Source organism: Nansenia antarctica (genome assembly GCF_963989245.1).
Source record: "Nansenia antarctica genome assembly, chromosome: 15".
In the NCBI taxonomy this organism is placed as follows: Eukaryota; Metazoa; Chordata; class Actinopteri; order Argentiniformes; family Microstomatidae; genus Nansenia; species Nansenia antarctica.
The window spans coordinates 29,856,788-29,873,411 of record NC_137685.1 but is presented as its reverse complement, the minus strand read 5'-3'; the positions used below and the strand labels follow the sequence as shown (position 1 = coordinate 29,873,411).

Genomic DNA, 16,624 nt, shown 5'->3' with positions numbered 1-16,624 from the left:
TGTTATCATGGGTTCACCAATTATATGTATCCCCTAGGCTGCCTCCCATTTGTTAGAGCTCATGTGAGCACTGTCTGCTTGAATTGTCTACTAAGTTTCCAGGGTGAAGTCCTGCTGATCAGATGAGAGCATAGTGGCCGACATGAATGTCCATAGCACATATTCTAAAGCATGATCCCTTTGAACTATGTGTGTTACTGTGTTTCTTAGGTGGAGGTGGTCATGGCAGTTACAGGGGGGACAGTGGAAACACTGGAGGAAGTCCCGCCTCATGTGTGGAAGGGCTTGCCAGACAGCATGAAACTGGGCCCCTCAGCTGTCAATCAAAGTCGCATTGGTGAGTAGAGAATGACCTTTGACCTTGTTCTAGCTACATATCACTTAGTGATCATGCATTGTCGGTTATATAGTAATCACTCAGCGTTCATTTGAAACAAGCCACATGTTTTAATTGTCCGTTATTTTGTCGTAAACATTTCAGGGGAGGCTGGTGGAGGCGGAAGTTATAGTATATCATGTGTTTGATACCGTTCCTCATTCTGTCCCATGCATTACAATGAGCCTGTCCTTCAATGTCTACCTCCACCAGCTTCCCATGATGCATTGGTGATTCACTAACAGTCATGCAGCTTACAGTGTGCAGGGAGTGGTCGTTTCCAACTCTATTGTTGTCTTGTGTGGTATGATAAGTGTGTTTGGACTGGAGTGACATTGAGGACCACAGAGTAACAGCCAGTGATCACAAAGGGTTAGGGTCTATATGAAGAATATGATTTTGAAAACAACTGGGCATTTAAGAATCATTCAATTGACTCAATCAGAGTTTGATCTGATAGTGGAACCCAAAGTACATTATGAATCCAGCTTGTGTTTCCCCTCAGGAGAATAAGTATCCACACAGCTTGTCCTGGCATGCCTCAGAAAGTCTCCTCTACGCTTGACACATTTTATGAGGCCAAAGCTCCTCAGTAGCTGGAGGATTCCCAGGCACAGAGCAGTCAATTTATCCAGTGTTAAGTTGTCAGACAATGTTAGTTTCTATCCAATGTTAGTTGTTATAATGTAAGCTTCTATCCAATTTTTGTTTCTATTCAATGTTCATTTCTATCCAATTCCATTTGTAAGTTACACTAACCACAACAAATATCCTGTGAGTTTCTGTGGTAACATGAATCAGATAGAGAGGCTGTGGCTCGATATTGCTGCTGCTGTGACTGATGTCCTCCTCTCAGGTGTCTGGGCCTCCGTGTTCATCCCCAAAGGCAAGAGGTTTGGTCCGTTTGTAGGAGAGAGGAAGAAGAGGTCTCAGGTGACCGGCAATGTCTACCTGTGGGAGGTGAGCCGGAGAGCACAGTGACGGGCCGTACCCCCTCTTTCCTCGCCACCTTGTGATGTTAGAATTATAAGGTTCTATCTCCATTTTTGTCAAAATTGATTTTTTTTACATAATCTGATCCATTAGGCGTTTATTAATGCCTCGCCCTGTGTGGTGTTATTTTTAAAATGTTGACATTTTTGAGTTAGTAATTCATAAAATACAAAGGTTCCATCTCACAGAACATAATGGAATGTAAAAACTTTGACGCTCAATATCTCTGAACTACCCTAAACGCAGTGGCGGGCGGTGCATTTCACACCTAGGCCTTCAGTGATGTCCGACACAGTCCTACCTGAATTATTCTACCTCTTAATACCATCATTATGACGCCATGGCTCTAGAAACTAGACAGAAACACAGTATAACCGGGCGTTGCATCACCTTAACATAATCAGACAAGTACAACAGAGTTATATTAATATTTCCGAAGCATTTTTAATCAATAAATCCGCATTTACAATGAAGAGTGTGATCTTTAAGATCGCTTCGCTTGGATACTGTCAAAACTTTTAAATAAAAGGCACTTTTATCGTCAAGAAACGTGACAAAACAATTCAACAAGTCTCCTTGAGTACTTTTACTGCACAGCTGATTCACGTGCGCCACCCACGTAATCTCCACATCTCTTGCAACCTGCAACAGACGCATCAAACATTTATTTTATAAGCCTATATTTGTCATTTTAATTACCTATATATTAATTCGTTAATATTGAAACGAAAATAAAATGAATTTTAATTACCTATATATTAATTCGTTAATATTGAAACGAAAATAAAATGAAATAACGAAATAAAATGACAAAAATATATACAAATAAAATAAAAAATAAAATGCTTTGTACTCACCAAAACAACTTCATTTGAAAACAAAATCCATCCTCCTTTCTTTCCTCAGGAATACTTCAATTACTCTGTTGTACAGTCTGTTGAGCTGTAAATCCACTCGAGTGTCCCCAAAGGTGTTCAAAAGCACCGTTGCTTGTAAGTGCCCAGCCGTGCTTTGGTGTCTCGTTGCTCCCTTGGTTAGACAACTCAAGTTTGCAAAACCAGTGTGGCTCCAAACACCCGATCGATCTGTTGCAAATAGCAGGCATTGCCAGCAGTACAATTTGCAGTGCCTTTCGGAGCCTGTGAGCCAGGGGTACCGCTCGTAGTTAGCGATCTGAAAGTGCCGGACAAACCCTTTTCCCCGCTGAGAAAGGCTCGCAAGAGTCGGGGTTGGCCGTTCTCTGATAATGTCTATCTTTTCCTGGAAAGTTCTTCTAGAAAATGGCGTTGTTTTAAGATCTGCCACCACATCTGCCTCTTCTCCCCCTTCCGCCATTGTAGCTGATTGCAGACGGTATAAAGATACGCAAATTACCTTGCTACGCATCTCAATAGTGCGTATCCAATCAAAAGACGTGCTGGGTGCTGACATCAGATTGAGCCTTCCAGCAGGCGCCGTTGTTGATTTTGCTCGCATCTACGTAGGTTTACTAGGAACGCCATAGGTTTTCTCGTTCCAACGTTAAGTTACAGGTCGAATTCGCGGCACCGTCTGTTGTGAAGGCGGGCAGATTTGGGAGCCCCCTAGCAACACATTTTGATTGGATAAAAGCTCTAACATAAAGGCCAGCCCTCCAAATCTCAATTGGAGACTGGAAGCAGCGCAACCAAGAGGAAAGCTATGAAATGAAGAGAATAGACTATGGGGAATCATTAATACATATTTGTGGAAAAAATATATTAAATAAAATGTATATTCTGATGATGTTTAGGCCAGCAGAGAAGGCCTTGCTGGCCCTGACGGCACACCACTGCCTAAACGGAGATAGAACCTTATAATTCTAAGCTCACGACCTTCTCAAAATGCATTGGACGAGAAGATCTCTGGTTCCTCTCCTCCAATGCGTTTTGAGGAGGAGACGAGGAATCAAGGAATCAAGTCTTTTGAGATGATGACATAGACTCCACAACCCTGGGCCTTATTAGCTGACTTTAACTGACTTTGGTCTGCAACAATGTTCTCATAAATACATTATAACTGAAGGAAGTATGCTGTGCCACATCCTGTTATATTATTCTGTTCAATCCATTGTCACCAAGTGTTAAAGCAAATCACCCAGAGAACTAATCTGTTTTTCATAATGTGTTCTTTGTGATTGTGCCCTGTCCCAGGTGTATTTCCCAGCTAGGGGCTGGATGTGTGTGGATGCCACAGACCCACTGAAGGGAAACTGGCTACGTTACGTGAACTGGGCCCGCTCCACACAGGAACAGAACCTCTACCCCCTGGAGGTCAACCGGGCCATCTACTACAAAGTCTTACGGGTAGGTCCGAAAGACGCAGACACTCTATTCTCACAATGGTAGGCTATCTACCACAATAGATCCTCAAGTAGTAGTGCAGAAGAATGGTGGCCCCATGTCCATTTTGGAGTGATTGTAAACATAATGTGTGACGCGATTGCATGTATGTTACAGTTTCAGATTGCACTTTCAAGACTCGAGTCCAAAGTTTTTATTTGTCACATTTACAAAAAGTCTTCCTAGTGAACTGAAATTGTAAAACATTTATATGTAAAACACAACAGCAGGTTTATTCGCAATATAACAATCAAAGGTAGTGAATAAAGCCATTGTGTTTACAGAACAGATAGTACTACTGTAATGCCCTGTTTACATAGGGGCATGTCGTGGAAATGTAACGTTACTTTTTAAATTTTTAACCAGACACTTTTATTCAAAGCGATTTACAACTAGAGATTACAGGCAAGGCAAGGCAAGGCAAGTTTATTTGTATAGCACATTTCATACAACTGGGGCAATTCAAAGTGCTTTACATTATTTAAAAATACAGCAAGAGGAGCATAAGAAAAAAAAAATTACAATGAATAAAAGCAAATATAAGAAGTAAATAGATAAAACATTTGAAAAGACAATAGTTAATGGGAAAAAAGACATTGATAGAAGTGTTTGTGTTTAATCATAACTGATGCAAAACATGAAGGTTTTTAGCTTAGATTTAAATATTTTAAGGGTTTGGGCCTGTTTGATTTCTTCAGGGAGTTTGTTCCAGGAGCATGCAGCAGCGTGACTGAAAGCTGCTGCACCGTGTTTTGTTTTTACTCTTGGAATTATTAGCTGATTAGTCTCAGCTGACCTTAGGGACCTTGCGGGAATATAGGGTGGGAGGAGATCTGATATGTATTTTGGTCCAAGACCATTTTGTGATTTGTATGTAATTAGGAGGATTTTGAATTCAATTCTCTGAGAGATTGGTAGCCAGTGCAGGGATCTCAGGATTGGTGTAATGTGTTCAAATGTCTTTGTTTTTGTTAGGACCCTAGCAGCGGCGTTTTGGATGAGCTGCAATTTACGAACAGCTCCTTTAGATAGGCTTAATCTCCCTGGAGTAATTTAGGGCTAAGTGCCTTAACTGTGTTAACTGTGTAGGGCATACCGATACATGTTTTACCTGTGGCAGACCTAGTTACCTAGTTACGGTCCTGGTCAAAAATCGATCGGTTCTGTATAATAGGGCAGAGGTGAAATGCAGATGTGTTCATTTTGTATTGAATTACACTCTTGTGCCCCACCTCTCCTCTCCTCTCCCCTCCCCTACACTCCCCACCTCTCCCCTCCCCTACACTCCCCCCCTCTCCCCTCCCCTACACTCCCCCCCTCTCCCCACCTCTCCCCTCCCCCCCTCTCCCCTCCCCTACACTCCCCTCCCCTACACTCCCCACCTCTCCCCTCCCCTACACTCCCCACCTCTCCCCTCCCCCCCTCTCCCCTCCCCACCTCTCCCCTCCTCTCCCCTCCCCTCCCCTCCCCTCCCCTACACTCCCCCCCTCTCCCCACCTCTCCCCTCCCCCCCTCTCCCCTCCCCCCCTCTCCTCCCCTCCCCTCCCCTCCCCGCCTCTCCCCACCTCTCCCCTCCCCTACACTCCCCACCTCTCCCCTCCCCCCCTCTCCCCACCTCTCCCCTCCCCCCCTCTCCCCACCTCTCCCCTCCCCCCCTCTCCCCACCTCTCCCCTCCCCCCCTCTCCCCACCTCTCCCCTCCCCTCCCCTCCCCACCTCTCCCCTCCCCTACACTCCCCACCTCTCCCCTCCTCTCCCCTCCCCACCTCTCCCCTCCCCCCCTCTCCCCACCTCTCCCCTCCCCTACACTCCCCACCTCTCCCCTCCTCTCCCCTCCCCCCTCTCCCCTCCCCTACGCTCCCCACCTCTCCCCTCCCCACCTCTCCCCCCCTCTCCCCTCCCCTACACTCCCCACCTCTCCCCTCCCCTCCCCTCCCCACCTCTCCCCTCCCCTCCCCTCCCCACCTCTCCCCCCCTCTCCCCTCCCCTACACTCCCCCCCTCTCCCCTCCCCTACACTCCCCACCTCTCCCCTCCCCTCCCCTCCCCACCTCTCCCCTCCCCTCCCCTCCCCACCTCTCCCCCCCTCTCCCCCCCTCTCCCCTCCCCTACACTCCCCACCTCTCCCCTCCCCTACACTCCCCCCCTCTCCCCCCCTCTCCCCTCCCCTACACTCCCCACCTCTCCCCTCCCCTACACTCCCCACCTCTCCCCTCCCCTACACTCCCCCCCTCTCCCCTCCCCTACACTCCCCACCTCTCCCCTCCCCTACACTCCCCCCCTCTCCCCTCCCCTACACTCCCCCCCTCTCCCCCCCTCTCCCCTCCCCTACACTCCCCCCCTCTCCCCTCCCCTACACTCCCCACCTCTCCCCTCCCCTACACTCCCCCCCTCTCCCCTCCCCTACACTCCCCACCTCTCCCCTCCCCTACACTCCCCCCCTCTCCCCTCCCCTACACTCCCCCCCTCTCCCCTCCCCTACACTCCCCCCCTCTCCCCTCCCCTACACTCCCCACCTCTCCCCTCCCCTACACTCCCCACCTCTCCCCTCCCCTCCCCTACACTCCCCACCTCTCCCCTCCCCTACACTCCCCACCTCTCCCCTCCCCTACACTCCCCCCCTCTCCCCTCCCCTACACTCCCCACCTCTCCCCTCCCCCCCTCTCCCCTCCCCTACACTCCCCTACACTCCCCTCCCCTACACTCCCCCCCTCTCCCCTCCCCTACACTCCCCACCTCTCCCCTCCCCCCCTCTCCCCTCCCCTACACTCCCCTACACTCCCCTCCCCTACACTCCCCCCCTCTCCCCTCCCCTACACTCCCCACCTCTCCCCTCCCATTTTACCTGCATTCCATTGATGTGTGTAAACAGGGTGAACCCAGGTGAATCTGTGAATAAAGGCGTGTGTAAATGGAGGTCAGGCAAAAAATACAGGAAATCTTTTCTCGCATTTTACCGTTATCTCTGTGGGCTTAAATGACTTAGTAATAACAGGTTAAATGGTAATTGCTCAATAATAACCAAATTACTTGTTTATTTTACATACATTATACTGAGTGTTGAATTATCTGACGTACCTTAAGTACCAGAAAGTAACCTACCCATGTCACCAAATAATTTAATAGTAAATACAAAGTCAAAACAGTAGAAACAAGACACTAACCTTTACATTAGGTGTTGTTGTTGATTCATACGTTTATTTTTAATGACCTGCTGAGAAATGTGAGAGAATTGGCCATTTAGACCAAGCATTTCCACATTTCCATCAATCAGAACTTATTTGTCATATGAAGTTCAGCACATATTTCCAATTATGTATGCCATCTAATGGTGTTGTTAGCATTAGGTCATAACATGAGCTATAAGCAAACGCATCATACAATGAATTCAACGATGCATACTCATGAGCTTAGAATGATAAGGTTCTATCTCCGTTTAGAATGATAAGGTTCTATCTCCGTTTAGGGTCGTTCAGAGATATTGAGCGTCAAAGTTTTTACATTCCATTATGTTCTGTGAGATGGAACCTTTGTATTATATGAATTACTAACTCAAAAATGTCAACATTTTTTTAAAGATAACACCACACAGGCATTAATAAACACCTAATGGATCAGATTATGTAAAAAAAACTCAATGTTGACCAAAATGGAGATAGAACCTTATAATTCTAACATCACTGACACAGAAAGTTTCACAGTCAAGCTGAGTTGACCAGAGAAGATGTCAGGTCAGGAGCTCCATCCTCGTTTGAGGGCATTGCCAGTAGTCCCCACGGCGGCCTCTTGTCTTTCAGCAAGCTCGTCTCCCATTGGCTCCCACTCTCCTCTTTCCCTTGTTCCAGCCAATCGGGCCAGGGGAAGAGCTGCTGGTGTACCAGGGGGAAGACAGCCCTGAGATAACAGCTGCATTGGAGGAAGAAAGAGCAGTCAGGAAACACTCACCCCGGGCGAAGCGAGGTGAGAATGACATTATACACATATTTACTTATTTACCTGTCGTTGAGTAAGTAATATACCAACTTATCGCTTCGACGCGAGAACTGGACAATATTACATTAGGAGGAAGCGAACGAATTCCAGTCTTCAAGTTCGAGCTCCATGATGATGCTAAGCTAACTACCCTAGCCTAACTAGCGAGATGTGGGCATTTCTTGACAACTTTCTTTCTACACTACCTCGGTAGTCTGTGCTTTATAGCCCTGCCAGCTAGCTAGCAACCTACACGATTGATCTGTTTATCAGAACACTTATTAGCGATTAGTTAGTTAGATCTGTCAACGTGTGATCAAGAGTGATCTGTCAGGTTTAGCTAAGCAGCTTGACTAGTGCAGTGGTTAGTTAGCCAGGCAGGCTAGGCTAGCCCAGGCAGCTCCATTCGCTTTGCAGGCTAAACCAACGTCGTGACGTTCTCTAGGATGTGACCTTTCCTTTCCAGTCTCCGAAATGCTTTGCAACCCCAGTGTGTGAGCCATGATTATGATATCTCATGCAATTACTTAACGAGTTCACTTAACCATAGCTACTCATATTTGGATCAGAATCACGCTGGTTTGGTTAGTTAGTTGGTTATGTTTGCATGCTTGTTTGTTGGTGATCATCTGTGATCCAAAGCTGTCAAACCAGGTAGGCACTGAGCTAGTTGTGCGAGCTAACAGGCTAGGTCTAACAGGCTAGGTCAGGCTAGGACGTGACAGACATCCAGGGAGGTGGCAGACAGACTGGCAGGCAGGCGGAATAGTGTCGATCGAGTTAAGAAACTGAGCTGAAAACATGTTACTAGTGTTGCAATCAAGTGGCCAAAACTGATGGAAGTGGCAATACTATGATCGGTGTAAACATTCAGCTAGCTAACAAGTTAGTGCAGACTGGTAGGGTAGGCCCTGGATGTATGCAATTGCAACACAAGTTGAGTTCTGTAGGTACTAGTCCCACACTTCCTCCTCTGTAAAAACTCGTTACCCAGGATAGGAGTTTCCTCTATTGTGCAAAAGGTTTTGCATTGACCATGTACTGGTAAAGATAGACCTAAAAGTACACTACACAATCGAGTGTTTTTGCATGTGTTATTAATTTCATATGACACTGTTACATAAGGATAACTGAGTCATGTTGGTAGCCTAGGTAGCTTAGCCTGCATAATAGATTTTTAAGCTATATATATAGAAGCAGTTATACAATTGAGTATCCTTAATGATTAGTTAGTTGTGCTGCACTAACTAAATTATGCAATGGATGCACTTCTGTTTGCAATCGTATTTTTCTCATAGACGTAGCATGCATAACTTGTATCGAATTGGCTAAACATTGTGTGTATAGTCGACTGTTTGCTAAAAAGCATGCAAATAAGGTCCGGTCAAGTACACTAAACTTGTACTATGGCATATCCAATGTGACGTAAACAGGAGTAGTCTGTTGGGAATAGAATCAGCTAAATGTTAGCAAAAGTGTTTTCGAGATTTAAAACACCGGTAGCAGAATAATTTGCTGGTCATATGATTGAGCTTCAGTGGCATGAATCGGGCTTTGTAGGTCAGGCCAAATGACCTTGTCTCAGCTACTCCAGTGATGACTGGTGCCTGCTTAGTCTCCAGAGGCAGACTGGGATCCTAATTCAAAATGGTCTCCTGCTTGGGGGGGGATATAAGCCTACACCATAACCACCAAGAGAATGTATAATGCGTATATTCATTGCATATAGATTACTTTTTTTTTTACCCCCTCCCCCAACTAGTTTCCACTTAGCAGAGGACTAGCTCTAGTTGTGTAGGCTTGTCTCGGCCTCTTCTTTATGATTGTTTATTTTAGGTATTGACTAGTCAATGTATGTCCCCCCCCTCTAAGCCAGAAGAAAGCTGTTGGAGAGAGCCAGACAAGCTGGTTTGGGTGGATTCCGTGGGCCCAAACAAACGGGAGGAACCAAACCCATTGTCACGGAGATGTGGGATACGGAGGAAGGTATTAGTCCCATTATTGTGGATATTGATACTGTTCATTTGAGAGCATGTTCAGTTTCGTCATGAGTTGTCTTCAGTATGCTATGAAAGTCGATACGTCACAAATTGCTGAATGTAAACAAAACTGGAAATGGGTGTTACAAGAGAGTCAGCGTAGTACGTAATTAACGGTAAATTTACTTTACATGCTTAGTAAACCTTGGGAAAAATTAGATTTACCGTTAGTTAACAACCTCTCAGATTTAAATTTTGCTTGCAATCATAAAGGTGATGTCTGTCTCAAAAAAATCATGAGACTTTCATAGTATATTAGCATATTACATTGGCTGGATTTCAATTGCATCAAATAGGCTACTCATTTGAGAATAAGTTGAATATAAAAATATTTGTATCTATTTTAAAAGACTGATTTAACCTTTAAACCTCTCTGTTATAGGTCGAAATGAGGAGGACGAGAGACCGTCATCTCCAGAGCCTTTGCAGGGGACTGAGGAGCCCTCTCCCACGGGGAGTAATGACCTGTCCCAAATCCAGTCCATCTCTGCAGTGATGGAAGAGGATGGGGGAGAGGAGGAGGAGGAGGAGGAGGAGGGCGAAGAAGAGGAGGAGGACCCAGAGAAACTTCAGCAGCAGCTGACACAGCAAATGCCTCCATCTGCTGCTTCAGCTGACCCAGTTGAGAGGAGTGAGCAGCCTGCCCTGCAGCTGAGCTATACCCACCCCGGCGAGGAGGTCCCTGGGAGCCCTCTACATGAGACTGAGCCTGCCTCCTCCTTACCTAAGCCTGAACCAGAGGCCGAACCTGATCCCGACCCCGACCTTGACTGTGACCCCCATGGAGAATCGCATCCCTGTCAGCACTGCGAACGCCATTTCTCCACCAAACAGGGCCTTGAGCGCCACACCCACATCCACGCCACTGCGAACCAGCAAACACACACCTTCAAATGCCGCTATTGTGGCAAGTCCTTCGGCTCGCAGGTGGGGCGGCGTCGGCACGAACGGAGGCACGAGAACGGGCCTAAGAAAAGGCCCGGCTCGCTCGCTGGGACCGCCCCGCTTCTCAGTCCGCTGGCGCCGACCGACGGTCCGAGCCCAGACTGTGTCCCCGCCTCCGGCCACTACCTTGTCATGGGGTCCCAACTTCCCGGAGGATCGATTCAGCACAACTCTCAGGCTGTCAGAAAGGACCCATTGGCTGACGGTGACCGGCCCTTTATAGTAGATGAAAACGGAGAGTCAAAGGAGCTCCATCCGTGCAAATACTGTAACAAGGCCTTCGGCACCCACACCAACATGCGGAGACACCAGCGCAGGATCCACGAGCGCCATCTTTTGCCCAAGGGTGTTCGCAGGAAAGGCATGTTACTGCAGGAGACCACGTCTCAGCAGCAGCAGGCACAGCAGCAGCAGCAGCAGCAGCGTCAACCTGAGGTCTCCCCCAGTGCTAGCCCGCCACCGGTCTACGTGCCCAGTGCAGACACAGAGGACGAGGGGGAGTACATGGTGGACATATCCAATAACATCTCTGAGAACCTCAGCCTGTACATCGACGGCAAGATTCTGTCCACCAGCTCCGTCAGCAGCTGTGAGGTGATTGAGGTTGACGCCAGCTCTGCGGCTCTGTTCGGTCTCGATGCGGTGATCCTCAACCCGAACCAGATCGGCCAGGCTCTCAAAGTGGACACCAGAACCTGCGCTGTGAAGCAGGTCTCCAACATCGGCCAGGCGACGTCTAAAAGGAGAACGTCCACTCCTCCACTCATGCCCAATCTTAAAATGGAGACTGAAACTGGGACCTCCTCCGCCTCCTCCTCTTCCTCAACGTCTTCCTCGTCCACCTTGTTAGTGGGAAATCTCTTCCATCAATCCACAGATACATTAGCATTTCAAAAGGAGAAAACCATCTATCTCTCCCCCAAGCTTAAGCAGCTGCTTCAGACTCAGGACAGTCAGAAACCCGCCACCATTGCCATGCTAGCAGAAAGCCACAGACTGGCTCCCCCACTGTCTGTTACATCACTGCCTGCCGCCTTGGCCAGATTTAAGAGGAGGACAGCTTCTCCTCCCTCGTCTCCACAGCTCAGCCCTACTCTTAAAGCAGAGGGCTGTAAGACAGATTCTGGGAGCTCGTACACCCTCAAGGTGCCAAAATTGGAAAGCCACAGCATGTCTCCAGCCTGGAGCCTGTCGAGCAGGGATGAGAGGGAGACTATGAGTCCTTCAGGAAAGGACACATGCAGCTGGGCTGCCTCTCGAAGTGGAGGGAACTCGTGTAATCAGCAGCCCCTGGACCTGTCCAGCTCTGTGACTAAGAGAAATGACAGCTTTAGCAAGGTGCCTGGGGACTCAGTGTTGGATTTGAGCATGCATCGGAAAAGTAGTGCAGTGGAGCAAGAATCAAAGGGAAGCCCAGCATCGCAGCCCCCCCTCGCCAAGAAAAAGAAGCCCAACACCAGCATGCTAGAGAAGGTGTTGATGAACGATTATGCTGGTCTGACCCCAGCAGGAGAGGAGGGCTCCTCTGCCCTGGGAAGCCCCGATTCTCAGTACACAGGCAGCGGTGCGGGCACAGATTCTCACAGTTCCTCGCCCCACATGGCGCTTGAGTCAGCCCATCCTTCTCCCCCCTCTCTAACCCCCATCCATAACCCCGCCTCCCCCTGCACCTCTAGCCTGGCGTCTCCAACGCCTCCTCCCCCTATCCTGCCCTCCCCTCCGGGCATGCCCAGCTCTCCTCTCTCTGAGCCCTCAGACTGCCCGTCGCTGAACTCCCTTCCTGTCCTGTCTCCCAAAATGTCCCCCAGGTCGGTCGACCATGGTGTGGACGAGGGCGTGTGCTCCTCTAAGGCCCTGTCTAACACGGCAGAGACATTGCTGGCCGCAGCTAATCACAACTATGGAGAGGACAACCATATCACTAAGCCAATAGACCCCACTCCCCACGCATCTACCACAGATCGTCAAACCGTATCGAGTCCCTCTAAGGAGACCACTTCAGTATCTGAAGCTGCCCGCCTCAGGCTATCCTCAACAGAATTTAAAGTTTGCAGGACTTTGAACAAGCATTCGCTAGATGATAAAATGAATCAGATCGTGGATTTGATCATCGGGGGACAGATTAAAACCCCAGCTGACCTCCCTGTTTTATCGTCCCTGACAGAATCCTCATCTGTCCTCTCACCTTCTCCTGCTGCCGTATCAAACAGCCCCTCTCCCTCAGCGCTGTCCTCACCGTTGTCCTCTAGCACTGTAATTAAAGAGGAACCCCATCACTTAGATCAGCCAGCTGACCTTGCCATTGGCCTTGGCGGTAGTGGATCTTCTCCTCAACCTGCTGCTGTTGATAAACCCTCTGAGGAAGACGAGGAGGAGGAGGAGGAGGTGGAGGAAGAAGAAGAGGAGGAGGATGAATCAGAGACATACTGTAAGAGCTTTGTGTGTAACGTGTGTGAGGAACCCTTCCGCTCGATGAAAGAGCTCAGTCGGCACATCCTGGAGCACGCGACGGAGTGGCCCTACAAGTGTGAGTTCTGCGTGCAGCTCTTCGGGGACGCCCCCGCCCTCCTGGATCACCGCACCGCCCTGCACGGCGTGGGCAGGATCTTCGTCTGCTCCGCCTGCTCCAAGGAGTTCGCCTTCCTCTGCAACCTCCAGCAGCACCAGAAGGACCTTCACCCCAGCCAGGCGTGCACACACGTGGCCGTGGAGAACGGCAAACTGAGGCCCCAGAACTACACCGACCCGGCTAGGGCCAAAGAGGAGAGAAGCACCTCGACCCCGGCTCCCGAGGCGACCGCGGAGGTCGCGTCCCCCGGCGTCTCTGACGTGAAGAAAGAGGAGCCTGACGAGAACGGCAAGCATGAGGCTGATGGACCAGACGACCCGACCGAAGAGCTGTACACAACCATCAAGATCATGGCCTCGGAGGGAGGCAAGCCGAAAGGCCCAGACGTGCGCCTGGGCATTAATCAACATTACCCCAGCTTCAAGCCGCCCCCTTTCCCCTACCACAACCGCACCCCTATGGGCTCCATGGCCTCGGCCACCAACTTTACTACTCACAACATCCCTCAGACCTTCAGCACGGCCATCCGCTGCACCAAGTGTGGCAACAGCTTCGATAACATGCCCGAGTTGCACAAGCACATATTAGCTTGCGCTAACGCTAGCGATAAGAGGCGCTACACACCCAAGAAAAACCCCATCCCACTCAGGCAGATCGTGAAGCCTCAGAACGGCGTCCTCTCGCCGGCCTCGGCCGCCAACGCAGGGCAAAACGCTTTCCGAAGGATGGGCCAACCCAAGAGGCTCAACTTTAACCAAGAACCTCCTGGTAAAGCCAAGATGAGTGCCCTCAGCAAGAAGAAAAACCAGCTTGTCCAAAAGGCAATTTCTCAGAGGAATAAGACCGCTGCTGTTGCAAAGAAGGCCTCCGTTAAGGTTGAGGAGGAGGAGGAGGAGGAAGAGGAAGAGCAGCAGCAGCAGCAGGAGGTCCACGTTTGCCCTCACTGCAGTCGAGAGTTCACCTACCCTGCAAGCCTCAGTAAACACATAGCAGTCAGCTGTCCCATGAAGCCTGCCGCTAAGAAGGGCAGGAAAGCAGCAGCCGAGGCTAAGAAAGGGGGTGCAGACGCAATGCCAACTTCAGACAAAAACATGAGCCTCCGAAAGAGAACCGTAGACCCGGAAATCCAGCTGCCGGAGCCGGAGCCAGCGCCCAAAGCCCTGGGGAAGACCCGGGCTCGCAGCTCTGGGGCGGCGGAGGTCGAAGCCCCCCAGGCTAGCAAAGGAAAAGCTGCTGCCCCTCCAGGGCGTCCCAAGAGGCCAGCCTCTTTCCCAACTGCCACTCTTCCTCCCAACAAGAAAGGTAGAAAGAGCCAAGCTCAGTCCTTACCTCCCACCCCCTCCGACCCATCCTCCGACCCCCCCCCTAGTGACACTCCTGCCCAGCGTCCGGCCATGAGGATGCAGCGTATGGGAGGCAAGGAGGCGGCGCCAAAGAAGGTGGCGGAGGTGAAGTCCCCCCCGCAGCAGTCCCAGGTGCAGCCCAAGAAAGAGGAGCGCTTCTCCCTGAGGTCGAGGGAGAGAGTCGGGGGTCCGGTCACCAGAAGCCTACAGATGACCAGCACTACGGTGGCGCCGGGGGAGGCGAGGACAGAGGACGCTGCCGGCCAGGAGACGAAAGAGCCCCAGGTAACCTCCCCACTGTCAAACTAGGGCTGTCGCTGTTTGATGTTCTTGCCAAATTTTGTGTCTGGTAGAAGATTCTAGAATTGTACATGCATAACAGCACTATTCAATAGGGCTCTGAGGTAAACCTTGAAACTGCCTGCGAGAAGAAATACCACCAAATCAGTTTTAATACATGATTTCTTTAAATTATGATTCAACGTTATTTTCAAGTAGTATACCTTACCCAATAGTAGTAGTGTAAATGAAAGATTATAAACAGCTGTTTTGCTGCCTTCTCTCTGTCTAGCAAACTCTCTCCATCTCTAACACGCTCTCTCCATCTCTAACACGCTCTCTCCATCTCTAACTCTCTCCATCTCTAACACGCTCTCTCCATCTCTAACACGCTCTCTCCATCTCTAACTCTCCATCTCTACCACGCTCTCTCCATCTCTAACACGCTCTCTCCATCTCTACCACGCTCTCTCCATCTCTACCACGCTCTCTCCATCTCTAACACGCTCTCTCTCTCCCACAAAATGATGCAATCGCTTCTGATCCTTCTAAACCTCTCCAACGTGGCATGTGAATTTGACGTGGAATCTTTTCTTAATTTTTTATGATAGTTAGCCGTTATGGCAAATGTAATGTTTGTATCTGTACTCAGTATTGAAGTTTATAAACAGGTTCTTTATTCACCTGTTCCCGTCATTCTACTGCACTGCATTTTCTTTCAGTGCCCCCCTCCCCCCAACACACACACGCATCACGATCGACCAATACCCCAAATTCCATAATCGTCACAGCCCTAGTGCCAAGTTCCTCCGTAATTTCGAAATAATGCTCCCTCAAAAGATGCCTGAGCAAACATTTGCCACATGAGTCATGTTTCAGCAGCTTCCCTCAGCTCTGTGGTGCGTCTCCAGTCACAGAGGAGACTCTGCTGCTCTGCTGCTGTGCTATGAGACACGGGATTGTTACACTGTGCTGGTTTGTTTCTGTGTGTTATCCAGGAGTCACTGCTGAAATGAGCTGGGACGCAAGAGCCATGGGGGCACATTGTGGAGGAACTCCTGGGGGTGTGGTGGTGGTGGTGGTGGTGGTGGGGGAGGGGTCCCCTCTACGGAGGTCCTCTGGACTGGACAAGCACTGAGGAGGACCTGGAAGAGGAGTGGACCTGCTTAGTCACAGGATGTGGACTCTGCCACCCTCACCCCCTCCATGTTGTCTGAACATAAGGAAGACCCCCCCACTCCTCTCCAATCTCCCCCCACACCTCCCCCCTCCTATTCCCCCACGTTCCTCACATTCATCCTGGATTTGAGCCTTGCAAAAAAAACATTAACAGACTGTAAATGACAATGAATTAATATAATATATATATTGTAAGTCATGACTTTGACCCATAACATTGAACATTGGGGGGATCCGTTAAGTTTAAAAGCTGATATATTGCAAATGGCAATCATTTATATCGGTTTACAAAAAACTGGTCTGGTGTTTTACTTTCGCTTCATATTTCCCTCTTTTTGGTCGTTGAAATCTCAGAGGTTTTTAGTGATCTAAATCATAATGCATGTTCTGCTTCTGAGTATACGGTATAGCTACACAGAACCCTGATCCTCATCTGTATGTATCTTGTGAAGTCCTGAACCTACTTTAATTAATACAAATGATTTGCAAATGAATATGTATATTTCATTTAAAGTGATGCTCCATAGAAAATACATTGTAGAATATCTCTTATAATCTTTTTTTTTATTAT

General features: G+C 49.0%; 1 protein-coding gene across 1 annotated transcript; it reads left to right on the top strand.

The window, feature by feature from the left end:
• Positions 1 to 222: 222 nt before the first annotated feature.
• On the top strand, positions 223 to 15,927 carry prdm2b (PR domain containing 2, with ZNF domain b; the record flags this gene model as incomplete). The annotated part of the gene is made up of 7 exons (XM_080545549.1): positions 223 to 337; positions 1,233 to 1,336; positions 3,541 to 3,693; positions 7,573 to 7,687; positions 9,572 to 9,685; positions 10,121 to 14,880; positions 15,873 to 15,927. 7 exons carry the CDS (start codon positions 223 to 225, stop codon positions 15,888 to 15,890), a joined length of 5,379 nt encoding a protein of 1,792 aa, XP_080401675.1. The 3' UTR covers positions 15,891 to 15,927.
• Between the last annotated feature and the right edge of the window lie 697 nt (positions 15,928 to 16,624).